The sequence below is a fragment of the Lepisma saccharinum genome, chromosome 1, assembly GCF_977018435.1.
Source record: "Lepisma saccharinum chromosome 1, izLepSacc3.1, whole genome shotgun sequence".
NCBI classification, from domain to species: domain Eukaryota; kingdom Metazoa; phylum Arthropoda; class Insecta; order Zygentoma; family Lepismatidae; genus Lepisma; species Lepisma saccharinum.
This window is the reverse complement of record NC_139229.1, coordinates 178,995,218-179,009,746: the sequence shown is the minus strand read 5'-3', so window position 1 is coordinate 179,009,746 and position 14,529 is coordinate 178,995,218. Positions and strand designations below refer to the sequence as shown.

At 38.1% G+C, this 14,529-nt stretch overlaps 1 protein-coding gene across 1 annotated transcript in view; it reads right to left on the bottom strand.

The window, feature by feature from the left end:
- LOC145987409 (nose resistant to fluoxetine protein 6-like) overlaps positions 1 to 14,268 on the bottom strand; it is a 59,947-nt gene extending 45,679 nt beyond the window's left edge. Inside the window, exons 1-6 of the mRNA XM_083121895.1 lie at positions 14,065 to 14,268; positions 10,373 to 10,581; positions 9,289 to 9,509; positions 8,726 to 8,808; positions 7,279 to 7,475; positions 6,322 to 6,482 (exon numbers count right to left, since the gene is read on the bottom strand). Coding sequence (XP_082978021.1) covers positions 6,322 to 6,482; positions 7,279 to 7,475; positions 8,726 to 8,808; positions 9,289 to 9,509; positions 10,373 to 10,581; positions 14,065 to 14,206 — 1,013 coding nt within the window. The 5' untranslated portion in view covers positions 14,207 to 14,268. The remainder of the gene's footprint in view (positions 1 to 6,321; positions 6,483 to 7,278; positions 7,476 to 8,725; positions 8,809 to 9,288; positions 9,510 to 10,372; positions 10,582 to 14,064) is intronic.
- Positions 14,269 to 14,529: the final 261 nt, after the last annotated feature.

Here is a 14,529-nt window from a genome sequence, read left to right as displayed (position 1 = left end):
TTTCAAATGAACTTATAGAAAACACTTTTCTGCCTCATCGTGTCCAGCAACATATTATATTGATATAATTGAAGCAGGTAAGAAAAAAAACATAGAAAAATGACAATCCAGGAAATAATTTCGAGCAAGCCGACAAGTTTGTCAGAAGTTCTTAGAATGTAGTCCGCAGATCACCAGGGGAACAACATATCATCACAAAGAGTTCGCGAGGGTTCAAGTAAAGTTACGAGCTGTTCGACGAAAATATAATTGTTGACGTAGACAAGAGCAGCCCACCAATAATTGACGTGGACGGTATTTGCAGGTAGTAGAATTTGTCGAAAGCATTTTTTTAACTTCTTGAAAAAAGGCGTCAATTTTTTGTCCTGTTTTCAAATTTACGTCAGTTTTTTTTAACCCTATAGTATAATCGCGACGATCAGATGTATGGTAACTGATCAAATGGAGAGAGTTCACGTTACCGGAGGAGCACGTTATGACTAATCAAGGATTGGGCATACATCCCCAAATACAAACAAAAAAAAACACTACTCCACTCAAGTACAAGGCTCATTGCTAACATGGCCAAAATGTGATGGAAAGGAATTTTGTTTATTATAGCTTCAAGCGGAAATCAAAGGTAATGCCCAAAAACCATGAGAACCAGCTTAAAATCAAGTAAAAGCTGCAATTCTCAGCAAAATAAGTCATTTTCACCATGCAAAAGGCCTTTTTTTCATGCATGAGCACCATGTGCTATAACTTACATGTTGGACGACATTTTTATTTGCTCTTACATTTTCAAGATAACATTTGCGCAGGTGCAGAAGGACCCCCTTATTTTGAAAATACCATTCAGTTAAGACAGCTAGCATAAATATGCCTAAAAAATCCTAAAAATTGATGTTTTTTTTATAAATGCATCCGAGAACTTAAAAATGTCACTGTTCAAGTTCGACACCTGGTGGTCAGACTTGTAACTACTTGATCCAAGCTACAGGTGACCTAACCCAGCCCATGGGAGGCATCCCAAGCTAGGACATCACCAGGGAAGTAGGAAATGGATGGAGTTAATAGCAACAAACGAATGGCCCCAGTGCCACCAATTAGTACGGCACTAAAAAAACGACAAGATAGGCGTTGCACGGATCAACACCAGAAGAAGCAAGCTTGCAACACTTGAAACAATCAATTACTGCAAAGACCAATACATTGATATAATTCTCATGCAAGAACCATACACATCCAAAAACAAAATTTCCTACATACCACTCAACGTACACACAATTCAGGACCGCAATCAGACCATGGCAGCAATAATTAACCTAAACAGAAATCTAACCGTCACCAAAATAACACAATTCTGTGACACACACATAAATTGCGCTCAAATATCTTCCGAGCAATTTCTTGGATCTTAATAAATAGCTATTTTCAATTCAGCCATTACATAGACCCATATCTGGAAAAAATCGATTTGATCTGCAATGCGTATAAAAATTACAAGACCATAATCACAGCTGACACGAACTCCTCCTCTCCGTGGTGGTATAACCAAGAAACCGACACCAAGGGAGTAGCCATGGAGGAATTCATTTCAGAGCACAACTTACAAGTCGAAAATCAGCCAGATAATCCCCCCCCCCCACCTACAGGAGAAGGGCGGGCGCCTCAAGCAACATTGATCTAACACTCAAGAATGCAATGGCCTGGGGCGATGCCCAAGACTAGAAAGTTATAGATCTCGCCACAACAAGCCATCACGAGTTAATACTATTCGATTTAATCTACAGGCAACATCAACTGGAACAGACAGACCAGGAGAACATATTAAGCTGGAGAAAAACCGATCATCAAAGATTCCTAGAAAAACCTCATTACCCCTGACCAATTGGACCAACAAAAATCATTCAACACGCTCGCAGATGAACTCTCTGCAAACATCAGACAAGCAATTCAAAATTCAACACCCAGAAATAACGAAAGGAAAATGAAGAGGAAACCATGGCCAAAGAAACTAACCAACCTTAAGAAACAAATGCAAAAAGCCAGGAAACTATGTAAAAATCCATCATCGCACAATACAGAACTGCCAATCTCCAGATTTACCGTGCCAAAAAAGGACAATACGAAACGGAGCTACTAAATTTTAAGACACAACAATGGAATATTTTCATCGAAAAACGTCTGGAAATAAATAAATGGGGCACCCCGTATAAAATCGCTACCGGCAAAATAAAAAAAACGCAAACTATTTCCACATTAATTAATGAAGAGAACAACACGAATATGACAAAGGGCTTGGAAGAAACCATCAACTTCCTAATGAAGAATCTCCTACCAGACGACAAACCTGAAAACGACAGCGATGAAAATAAGGATACAAGAAAAATCTATCACCAGCCATATCCAGAATCACCGATATTACTTTTACTACCCAAGAAGTAGAAAACGAAATAAGCAGCATGAAAAGGAAGACTTCCCCGGGACCAGACGGAATTCCTCTGGAAATAATACAAGAAATCACCCCAGTACTTACGCCTTAGATTACACAACTATTTAATGAGTGCCTTATCCAGAAGACATTCCCAGAATCCTGGAAGGAAGCAAACTTAATAATCATCAAGAAACATCCAAATAAAGATGAAACCAGGGTCAATTCATACAGACCAATATGCCTTCTCAACGTTTTGGGAAAACTCTTCGAGAAACTTATTCTAAAAAGACTGAAGGAATTTCGCCTGCTCAAGCCCATATCAGAAATACAATTTGGGTTCACGAAAGGTAAATAAACTGACGATGCATTACGCCTCCTATCGTCTACAACACAAAACACTCCAAACAAGGGCATGGTGGGAATTATGGTGGACATTGCCGGGCCATTTGACAACTTGTGGTGGCCCAGCTTCTTTCAAACACTCAAAAACATGAACTTCCCAGGTACACTCTTTCTGCTTCTGAAAAGTTATTTCTCTAACAGAAAAGTTAGCATCAAATATCCGGATCTACAAATGAGTAAGATTACGTCAAAAGGTTGTCCTCAAGGTTCCATTCTGGGACCCGAGCTTTGGAATACTAACTTGGAGCCTGCGCTTATAAAACTACAAGACCATCCAGACATAGACCAGATCATAGCTTATGCGGATGACATTATCATGCTCACTTCCGGTAACTCAAGAAGGGAAATCGAAGATAAAGCTTCTACTGTAATCAATATGCTATCCGATTGGTGTGATCATGCTAAACTCAAAATGGCTGCGGAAAAGACGCATTATATTATCCTTAAGGGGAAGTTACAAAGACACCCTCAAATCAAACTCAGAGGGAAAAACTTAAAAAGAGTAAACGAAACTAAATACCTTGGCATTACTCTTCAAGAGAAGATGTTTTTTAACAGACACATAGCCCTGGCAACAACCCAGGCCGAAACAACTATAAACAGTCTAGCCACACTGAGTTCCGCAAACTACAACCTTCCACTAACACACATAAAAACATTTCTCATTACCATATATATAATGCTATTATTTCCTATGGCGCGCTCCTGTGGGCCATGGAAACTGGTAAACAGTGCATTAAAAACAGATTGAGATCTTCACAACGCAAAGTGATACTTCGCCTCACTGGTGCATTCAGAACAACCTCAACCCTGACTTTTCTGATAATTGCTGGCCTACAGCCTATTGAAATTGCTATTAAAACTAGAGCATCAAAATATTACTTTAGAAATGGACAAGAGGACGAAATCAATAACCTAATTGAAATACGCCCTGCCACGGTACCAGAAATTCACCATCACTTGTCTAGCGTCTGGCAACTGGAATGGACACAATCTACGCAAGGAAGGAGACTTCACAACTTCCTTCCAAACATAAAATAGCGACTATCGATGGACGGACCATTTCCATCCCACGAGAGGTCTCATACATTTACTAACGGGACACGGTCCCTACGGTCAACACCTAAATAAGCACAACCTCAGACAGACTGATAAATGCCTGAAATGTAATACCGAGATGGACACACCGGAACATAAAGCCTTCTTTTGCCACACATCGAACAAACAAATCGAAGATTTAAGACAAAAGCTACCAAACTTCAACACGTACCAGTTAATAAGAAATCCCGAGCACTTTACTTTACTAAACGACTTAACAAACCTGGTGTCGAAAGAGGAACTTTCCCTCTTAAAATCCGGTATCACTCACCTCCCCATTCAACCCCTACCTCTGGAATGTTATATACCCCCCAGAAGATCACAAAGAATCCATCTTCGACAAACTCAACAACAACAACAGGACATCCCTCTTTCGGACTAAGATCACCAAGAGGATAATGAAGCAGAAACTCTCACAGGAACATCAAGAAGGAGACACAAATACACAAGTGATACGGCAGAAAGAAGAAAACGTTACGCCTCCCCGGAGAAAGGCATTTGATAACACTGCAAGGACTCAACTCAGGAACCAACCGAATTCAAACCCAGACTTTTCTGTTCAGTTTCTTTCTTAAACTGTAATCTTACACCCCCTTCTTTATTCTCTTTACTAAACACTCTGCAAACTTCTCTCACTGATTCTTGACAATTCTCCATATTTCCACTACCGAACGCACTAAAGTACCCGATACTTCCCAGGAAATCCCTCCCTACTTCTTTCCTTCCTGATGATGTCCCGGGTACCAACCGTCGTACCGATGTTCATCCCAGTCCGACCAACTCTTGCTGGTCTCCCGCAAGTCTCCTTGCATGAAGCACCACTCGCTCTTTCAAATCACTTCCTAGTATTAATACTTACATCTCAAAGGGAATAATAATACCTCACTATCTCAAACATAACATACTATAACATAGACCCTGCTAAATATTCATAGAATAATGTTAATGTCTATCCCTCATCTCATTCATCAACACTAATGCACAATAAAACGTATCCTAACAAAACATTACCCATCCAATTACACACTTATGTAATTTCGTATCTGTATTTATAAATAATATTAATGTTAAACACTAACACATATTTACTTCCTACTATTACTAACTATTATCTTAATCTTCTTACCTCGTAGAACGATGTAAAACTAACTTTGTTCAGGAAAACAGATCAAATTTGGTTCTTCACACTGGGGCATTCATGTCAATGTCACAGTGAATTATTGTAATCAAAAATTGAAAATGAAGAATGAATAAATAAAAACGAAGAATCCGTAAATATTCGCCGAACTGACGCCCTGGATTACTTTTCAGGTACCAGGGCATAAGCGCATACCTCCGAAAGTATTTTGATTACTTTTTTTTTTTTTCATCCGTATACATAAAATAATAACCTTTCTATGTAACCATATTTTGTATATTGTTCAGGAAAAATAAAATTACTGCTTATTTTTTTAGCAAATTCCTTTATTGTGGTGCGAGTTTGCCTCTCGCACTCTCTTGTGTGTTAGATTTCGACCGAGCAAGGTCTCGAGCAGCGAGTGTGCCGATTTTTATATACGCGAATGGGCACAATGGCCCCGAACTTGCTATTAACTGGCGTTATAGTGAAATAAGGTCCCTCGAGTGCCTAGCATAAGCCAACAGTACAGATAGTAGTGGAAAATCTATCTATGCACTAAAATCGGGACTCGGGTGTGCTGAAAAGTGCTTAATCGGGAAAATGCGTAGTTTACCATTCCCGATCACCTCGCACATGGCCACGTGGTTGTGTTAGCTGGACTGCCGGATACGTGGTGAAGAGAATCCACATGTATCCAAGCCTGCAGGAGACATCCAACACCTACAACTCCCATAACAGTCAGGAGAGGTTGTAGGATGACCAGAAACGTGTGTTTGTGTGCCGTCGAAGTCCGTTTTCCCACCAAAATGAGCCGTTGCCAAGCTTAGTGAGTGTTGTGGTGAAACAAAGGCCCTAGATGAGGTAAATGGTTCCTTTGTGCATTCCCGATGTTGTAAGTATGAAATTGTCATTTTCTGTAAGCGCTGAAATTGTAAAAAGTGTATACATGTTTGTTTCCGCCTGCATTACTTTCAAATTTTCTTAATGGCCAATAAGTATGTCGGTCTAAATGAGAAAGGTCTATTTTTCATTTCTGGGCATAAAATCTGCTAAAGCTCTCTTCCACTACCGGTTTTACAGGCTGAAAGTTCTTTTGGATACCAGCGGGTCTTCGCTGCTAAGGGAGACGTGTGGCTGCGTAAAGTGGCCTGGGAGTTATAGTTTTAGATATTTTTGGTAACTGAAGACAACTAGATAACTGAACCAAGCAAATCGAAGTTACACATAAGTATATAACTCCTGAAACCCTTTGCAATGTTATGTTGAATGTAAAAGTCAACTTTACCTGAAGTATCGATACAAGTAGAACGAAATAATGTTGAATCCTCCTCTTGACTTGACATCCCTCAGGAAGATGTAGCAAAGCAGAAGACCGCTGAGAACAAAGAAGGTGTCCACTGCAAGAGCCGTGTTCAGCACAGGCATCTCTGTAAACCTCTGCGTTAGCTGTAACAACAAAAAATTCTCAATATTCTTAGTTAGAAGTAGTTGTTGCATTGGTGAAATATAAGACTGGAAGTGTTTGCAGTGGCCTAATTGTACAAAGATTCTTGACTGAAACTGAATTTTGTTTATGTTAATAACTTCAGCCTGTAGGAAGCAATAATGAAACAGTAATTCAAGATATAGTTAGTCATTTATAATAAAAGAATTTTAAACGTACTTGATAGTGATATAGCTTTTGTAGGTTCAGTCAACATTAGTTTTCATCGAGTGAGTGTGCTGTGCAGTAACTACACCACTAAGGCACGTTCAAAATTCCTTTAGTATAAATGAGTGATGAATGTAAAAATACGGACTATTGTGAAGAAGTTTCGTTTAATTAGAAATACTAAGCAGTGAAAAAGAGTTCTATAAGATGAGTGTAACAATATTTTGAATTGTAGTAGTTTTCATGTACGGGAAACATTTAAATAATATAGGCAAATCAAACCATGTAGCTATATAATGATATATTCAAGGTTACCAAATATTTGGAAACAATGATAATAACTTTATAGATTTTTTTAGCTGAATACAATTCATTAAAAGAAATATAATACAGAGCATTCCCTGACATTCGCTACGAGACTCGCCGGCAAGCGGGCCGGCGTCAGAGATTGTCTTTCCCGGTGAACGGGTCCGCTCTGTAGCAACAAAGTACAATTCTACTGTTCAAGAATACTATCTAAGTAAGGAAACGTATTTAAATTATTAAATTAAGTAAAAGTAAACAAAAATGATGACTGATTCCAAATCTTACATCGAGCATTGATGATAAATTAATCAGAGGCATCGACTCGAACGCCTCATATCTGTGTCCCAGCATAACCCAAAGGATGCTGAGAAACCTGATCCCGTTGAGGCATCCCAGTGTTTCTCCGGATGAAGTGGTGCTGAGAAGTTTCTTCCCGTTGGAATACAGGGAGAAGGCGAGGAGGAGACTGGGACTCCCAGGACCTGGAATTTCAATATTTGTGTGAATGGTCTGATTTCTGTTTCCAGAAATAGAGCACATAATTGTAAAGATGAGATTTTCCCTTATTGGTTGCCAAACAGAAAGTAGTTTCTAGTTAATCCATGTATGTTTGTATGTGGGTGTGTGTATTCATACACAAAGACACACATATTCAACATATGTAAGTAAAATAAATTAGTTTAGAAATGGATAATTGTAGTGGAATTCGAAGTAAGAGGGGATGCAGGGACATGGAATCCACTAGCTAACATCCCTCCAGCTGCTGTCTTACGTTAGTGTTACCATGTTAGACATAGGGCACCCTCCCCCAGCAAGGTCCAAGGCTCGACCAAACATTCCCAATCCTAACAATTCTTACTTTGAGCGCTGGAAAGGAGCATGACAGAGCTACTATGTATTACCTACTTATTCAACATATACTTAGAAGAATTAGAAATCAACTGTTTCCAAAATAAGAGAAATAGGAGGAAGAAGTGAAAAGTATAAATTTTGGACAACATGGCATTGCAAGCAGAAGGCGAAAGGACGGTGAAATGTATGTTAGAAGAGTTACATAATCACTGTGAGAAGTTCGAGATGACAATAAATGTGAACAAGACAAAGGCAATGGTAAAGCCAGCAAACGAAGGAAAATTAACTTAAGAATTCGATGTGAAAGATTTCCTCAGACACTTCGTGCAAATTCTAACAGCATATTTGCAACTCTGAATTCGTTATTCACATTATTTCAAATTAACTTAAGATCATTGATTAAAAATATAATTTTATGTTTATTATCTGTTGCTGTTATGTATAGATATTGTATAAAATAAACAAGTCCATGAGTTAAGCCCATCCAATGATTTTCAAAAGTCGGCGCCAGTGTCCGGACTGTACAATATGTTTTAAGGAAGGTTTCTGAAACGAATCTGTCAAGCAATTTATGTTTTCACTTAAACGAAATATATATTTGAAAGTATGAAATTTTGAACGTTATAGACTGTTTCATTTCATTCAGTGCAGCATCAGTGGAGAGCACTGCAGTGGAAAGCAATTATATTAGTACACACTTTGGTTTTCTATTATACTAGTAAATTTTTGTGACTCTCAACTGTGTTAATACGACGCTTCGTCCACTTCGAGTAAAATCTAATTGTTGTAAGTTTTGTCTTGAACTTAACTATTCATATTGGGAAAAAGAAATTCAATATTGATGACTCAAATATATGAAAAGTAAAAATTGGAAATTTACCTCGTCCAGTAGCAGGTGAACAAAGAACAAGGTTGTATAAGGTGCTCGTGATAACCAAAGCTGCGAAAAAGATTAGAATTCCTCTGCAAAAAATCAAGTCATAAACGCAGGTTACATAGTAGCAAATAAAGGTATGTCATTTAAAGTAAAAAATGAAATAATGAAATTTCAGCTGAGGTTTTTAAAATTTAATCTCGGTATATTTGACTGTCAATCTTATACTTCCACTAAGCAATCCTTGGTGATATTTCTTCTTCTCTTCGAAGAGCGGTGGTAAATAACAATTGTTGAAGCAAAAATATAATTTCACACAATTTTGTGTTATAAATTAGAAACATTTTCTTGAAATTTCCAAACTTATTTTCTTTTTATGATTGAAGGATAGATGAACTATCATTTATTCGTATTATAAGGAATAAAAAGGAAACAGATTCTAATCTTAATACAGCGTAACGTAACACCCATCCAATATACTTTTCTATTCCTATAGGACAGGCAGGAATTAACATACTAAACGCTGAATATCAACATACTAGAAAAGAAATTACAGTGAGAGCACTTACACCATGACCCAATCCGCGGTATCCAATTTGTTCCAGTCTTTGACGTAACAATCGTCGTCCGAGGTGGACGCTTGCAAGAAGTTGGCGTTGTTGGTGAGGTTTTCTAGCACCCGAGTCAAAAACCACTGGAGGTCTTGCGCCTGGCAGCCGGAGGGGATGCAGAAGGACCACATCAACTGATGCCCTTTGAGTTCTGCGACCACGTCCTGACGGGGAGACACCTGGAAGATTCAGTGGACAGTCAGATTGTACTTCAGATACTAAGGTCATTGCCACTAAATGATTTGTAAAACTAAATAACAGAATTGCCGGAAACACAAACGTAAAGAATCATCGCTACCAAATTTGTTAGGGAGGTGTTTGAGAGAAGATGAGGGAAAATTCCTCCCTCTGGTTATTGCAACATTTTTGGTATTTTTGGCTCTTGGTGGGGATCGTATATGACTTACATAATACTCTGATGCTTCGAAATTCATCACAATATTCTGAATATCACACTGAACACAAGTACTGTCGCCTGCAAAAACTAAGCAGGAGGACGGGGAGAACTATCAGTCATATTTCTTATATGATTATCACATGAAAAATGCATGTTTGAGGCAAGAATTCGCTTAATTACCACGTTTTCTGGGAGAAGGGTGGACTAGCTAACTGGCGGAATGGGAAAACCCTCTGACACCTCTGACACCATCATTATCTTGTGACAGAAAGGAAAATTGCATATTTTTAATATTATAATATTATTTAGTCACTGAATGGAACATTATACATTGCAAAATCAAGAAGCAAAGGAATTTGAGATCTGAATAAAGGAATGTCTATCGACAGAAAATTTGCAAGTAAAACAGTTATTATCGTTAATTACAGTGAAGACTACAACCCGTCTTTTTAATATTTCCCCAAAAAATAGAAAGTCAAATAAGCCAGGAGATAATAAAATATACTTCTGAGAACTAAATACAAGCCACAACCTTCCTCAATATTGTGTACATTTTGTCAATACAGCTAATGGTCAAAATATCGCTGAGACAGTACATTCGGAAAATATCGTTCTATCTTGTCCATTGCCAGGAGGAATACTTACATTTTTATGTCCTGAGATTTCTTGCGCGTGGTTTGCATCTTTTCCTGCTACGTCTGGATCAGTGAATGTGAGTGTGGCCACACAGTGCTTGCCTGTGAAAGATGTGCTTTCTGAGATGACCTCAGCTCCGATGCACTGGTCATAGTTCCCAAGGTGGACCAAGTTGCCAGACAGGAAGCCATCTGGGAACTTCGTTGTGGCGTCAAACACTGGAAAGCACATTTTAAATGCATGTAATCACATGGTTTCAAGATTTCCGCATCAGCACGAATCCATACTGTGATCTGACTTACAATTAATTACAAATTCGGTTGAATAAGTTAATTTGAATAAATGGAATAAAAACAAAGTAAATTCTAACCACGCTGAATTTAAGGCAATGCTTGTTATTCATTTACTGTTGCTCCAAGTTTAATAATAATCCTTTAGTGTTTAAGTGGTCGGTTCAACGGTTGTAGCAAACCAGGTCAACGAAGTGTTCATCCTACCTCGTTTATTCAACTGTTGAGTGCATTATATGATAAATCTACATAAGATAGTTCAGTAACTTTCAGCACCTTCCTTTCATCAGCATTATGATGTCTAAAGAATCAATTGGGTAGGTAGCACAAGATATCTGGAAGTGATTCAATGATGAATGAGACATGATCTTTCAACAGTGGCGACGATTATGGAGGGCGTCCTCTACTTTACCCTTACACCATATCATCTTAATGCTAAGTCTTGTCTAGCCCCCTTCTCCCCAGTTTTAGCACCCAATCGCTGCTACTGCCTTTCAACAAGTATAACCGTTCTGCTGCTCTCGTTGACTGTATTTAATAATGGTTGTGGAAGATCTTTACGACAGTCAACAGATTAATTCGTATAAGTCTATCTAGAAAAGCACTGGTCATACTACTGTATATACGTACTTCATTCAGCGGAGTGCCTAGGAATTTCGTAACCGGAGTAATGATCTTAGGGCGTAATTAGACATTTCGATGTCGGTCCAAGTTGATCTATTCATCAGTACATATTTTTTATGTATGTACCAATTGAGAAATTCCAATGGAAACTTTACACCCCCCGCGGAGAGATCGGTTGCTAAGTCTACAGGAAGGGGTCCTAATTTTCCGCACATCTATTCTCTGTACAGAACAAGGACGTAGTTAGTGTAAACAAAAACACTTTATATGTGAGCCTGGTCATTGGTTAATTCTCAATTCTGTTCGTCCATAGGTTTACTGACTATTCCTGCAGAAGAGTTACCGTCGAAGTCAACAAATAAGATCTCTCACAGGACCCGTGAGTGTTTACATTGACTTCATTTTTGCTGTGGATGGAGACGAGTTACACCTATGATCGTAAGGAATGTTAATGGTGTATTTTTTAGTAGTCGGCGACAATGTTGTCTTAATGCATCTAACTCTATTAAAAAGGGAAAGCTAGGACAAACTGGCGGATTTACAATCTCCGCCAACCTTCCCTTGATCACTCCAATGCTCTATAAGGTCTCCCCGATAGCGTATATGCTAACTCTGTTCCCGTAAAATCCAGAGAACCTGAGTTTGTTTCTCGATGAGGGCACACTGGACATGGTTCGGATCCCTGTTTAAACTGTGCAAGTAGAGACTCGATTACCATACCTGATAATAAAACAAACTTCACCACTCTTTAATAATAAAAGTCGTGTAAATTCACATCTGCATGTGTCCATTTATTGTACTTGTAGATGTTGCTTTGTTTATAGGTGGTAATAAATACTACCAAAGTAATTTTTCCTTATGGTCCCCTTCAAAAACAAATAATTCAAATGCTCTTTTTAATTTTCATCTTTCACCGGATTTATTTATGCAATTGTTGCTCCGCTTCTGATAATATTATAAATTCTAATGCAATGCTTATTTCCTCCTTCTCCTGAAAAATGTACAGTATGTGTCGAAACGTTGAGGGATTAAAGACGTTCCAACCACAAAAGTGCCATAGCTGCTTAATATAAAATACCCTTGGTTCCACGGACAATTTGCAAAATACTTTTCTCTCAATCTTTCTAATCGCTTATTTTGAGGAATGTAATATATCTACCAGTGATTAGTGACTATGAGTTATTGCCATAATACATCTCATATCGTAAGAAGTCTGAAAAATAAATTGATATATCTGATTTCTTATGTTAATAGATAATTAATAATCAGATTCAATCCGCAATTCAAGGACGGCATATTGTTTTGCAATATGTCTTCAGCAATAACATTATTTCCTCTAGCTCACGGCCCCCATAGTGTTTCTAGATTTTTCCGCGGCGCCCGAGTCAGAATGTAGGCATATCTAACACTTGCAACGCTCTCTTAGTGTGGTTAAGTTGCTTGCCTTAAGGTAAAAAATAAACACCTATTTCAAATTCAGAAACATTGTGTATGTAAAAAGTACTAAATAAGCAAATATTTGGAACAATCGTATCATTGACTAACAAGTAAGTGTCATTGCGGTGAAAATATTGGAACATTTCGCGGCGCACAGTTTGGGAACTGATGCCCTAGCTCATTCATGGTCTCATGGATAGCTACATTCCATATTTGCATTCCAATAGAAATTGGCTTTGCTCTAAGGCAGATCTGTATCTGACGATGTCTAAACCAACTTAGTTCTTAGTACGAGCTGCTAACTAAATCACAGTCTAGATACCTAATTTTCAAGCGTTGGTTTATGTTAACTAGTTATTTAACACTTGCATAATCGTAGAGTTAGGTTAAACGTTAGGTAATATTCTATAGTTAGTGACTGCATTTTCATTTATGATCAACTTAAAACTAAACTACGTGGAACAACAACTCGTCGAGAGCCAAGGTCTGCCAAGGAGCTTTCTGCTGGGTGACGCGTGGTCAGTACATCGAGTACCATCGCCGCTGTTATTTGGCTTTAAAAATGCATCTCGTTGCAGCCAATTATTGAAATACCTATTTAGTTGGAAAGAATAAAAATACCAGTTCGCCCCGTTTGCATATTTGCAGATATGCTTTAATGTTACGTAATTCAAGACAAACGTTTTCCTTATTTGCCGAAATGCACTGCTGTGTATGGACAATGTTTTTCAAGCTACAAGTATCACTAAATATTTATCATATATAGACTGTAGAACGAGAACCTATAGAGGACGAAGTACAGACTGATTAGATCCGTATGAACCAGAAGTAAATAAATTAAAAGAGGAAGCACTTTTGTCAAAGATTGAAATGCTCGACACTTATAATCATTGTGTTCATTCACCTTGATTTATAGCCAGCAAATAAATAGAGTCTACAATTAATATATCCCGTTCTTTTTCACAATTTACTTTTCAAGGAAAAAAGTTCAGTTTCATTCTCGAAGAATCCAACGTCAAATTTAAGTTTATATTTGAACACTGCACAGTTCTACCGGAAACAAAAATTTAAAACTATATACGTCTCTTGTAGACCACGTGTGTTTGTTTACATGAATCGTTCTCAGAAGCATGGCGGGCAATCCCATAATGCAATGGTTCTCTGTCACTCGTGAAAACCATTTATTGGCTTCATTGCTGGATCAACACCGAAACTTTTGGAACTCGTGTGGTCATCCAACCTCTACTGTTTGCACAAAAGACGAGAGCCTTAACCATTTACCTTAGCTTAGCTTTTAGAAAACATTATCAACTTACGAGATGTTCTTAAAATAGTATTTGTAATACTCACTTTCCAACGCTGACAAATTCCTTCCTCTTAATCCTTCCAAGTATACATTGAATTGCTGTCCACAGATACCATCATCTTCCTTGGCTATCAGTGAGTAATAATCCACATAGTTGAACTCTTTGTTGTCGATAACGGAAAGCATCTCTCTCAATCTTGTTTCGTCCCTTTGAACACAATATACATTTCGAAGCCAACACAGAAATAGGACAAGGGCATAACATCCATTACATGCCATGTCGTCGTGTTACTATTAGGGAGGCTTCTATTCATGCCACTGCTGTTTGATTCTGATGATCTTGTCTCTCTTTGCTGTTAGAGATGGTGAACAATTGAAATGACTTCTTAAGAAGGTCAAACATTTGCTCTTGCCTTATCTTCGACATGCACAAAAGCTAGCAGCAACTTATCGTTCGATAAAAATCATGAAATTTCAAGTTTGTGCAAGGTTAGAGTAGGCACCATCTA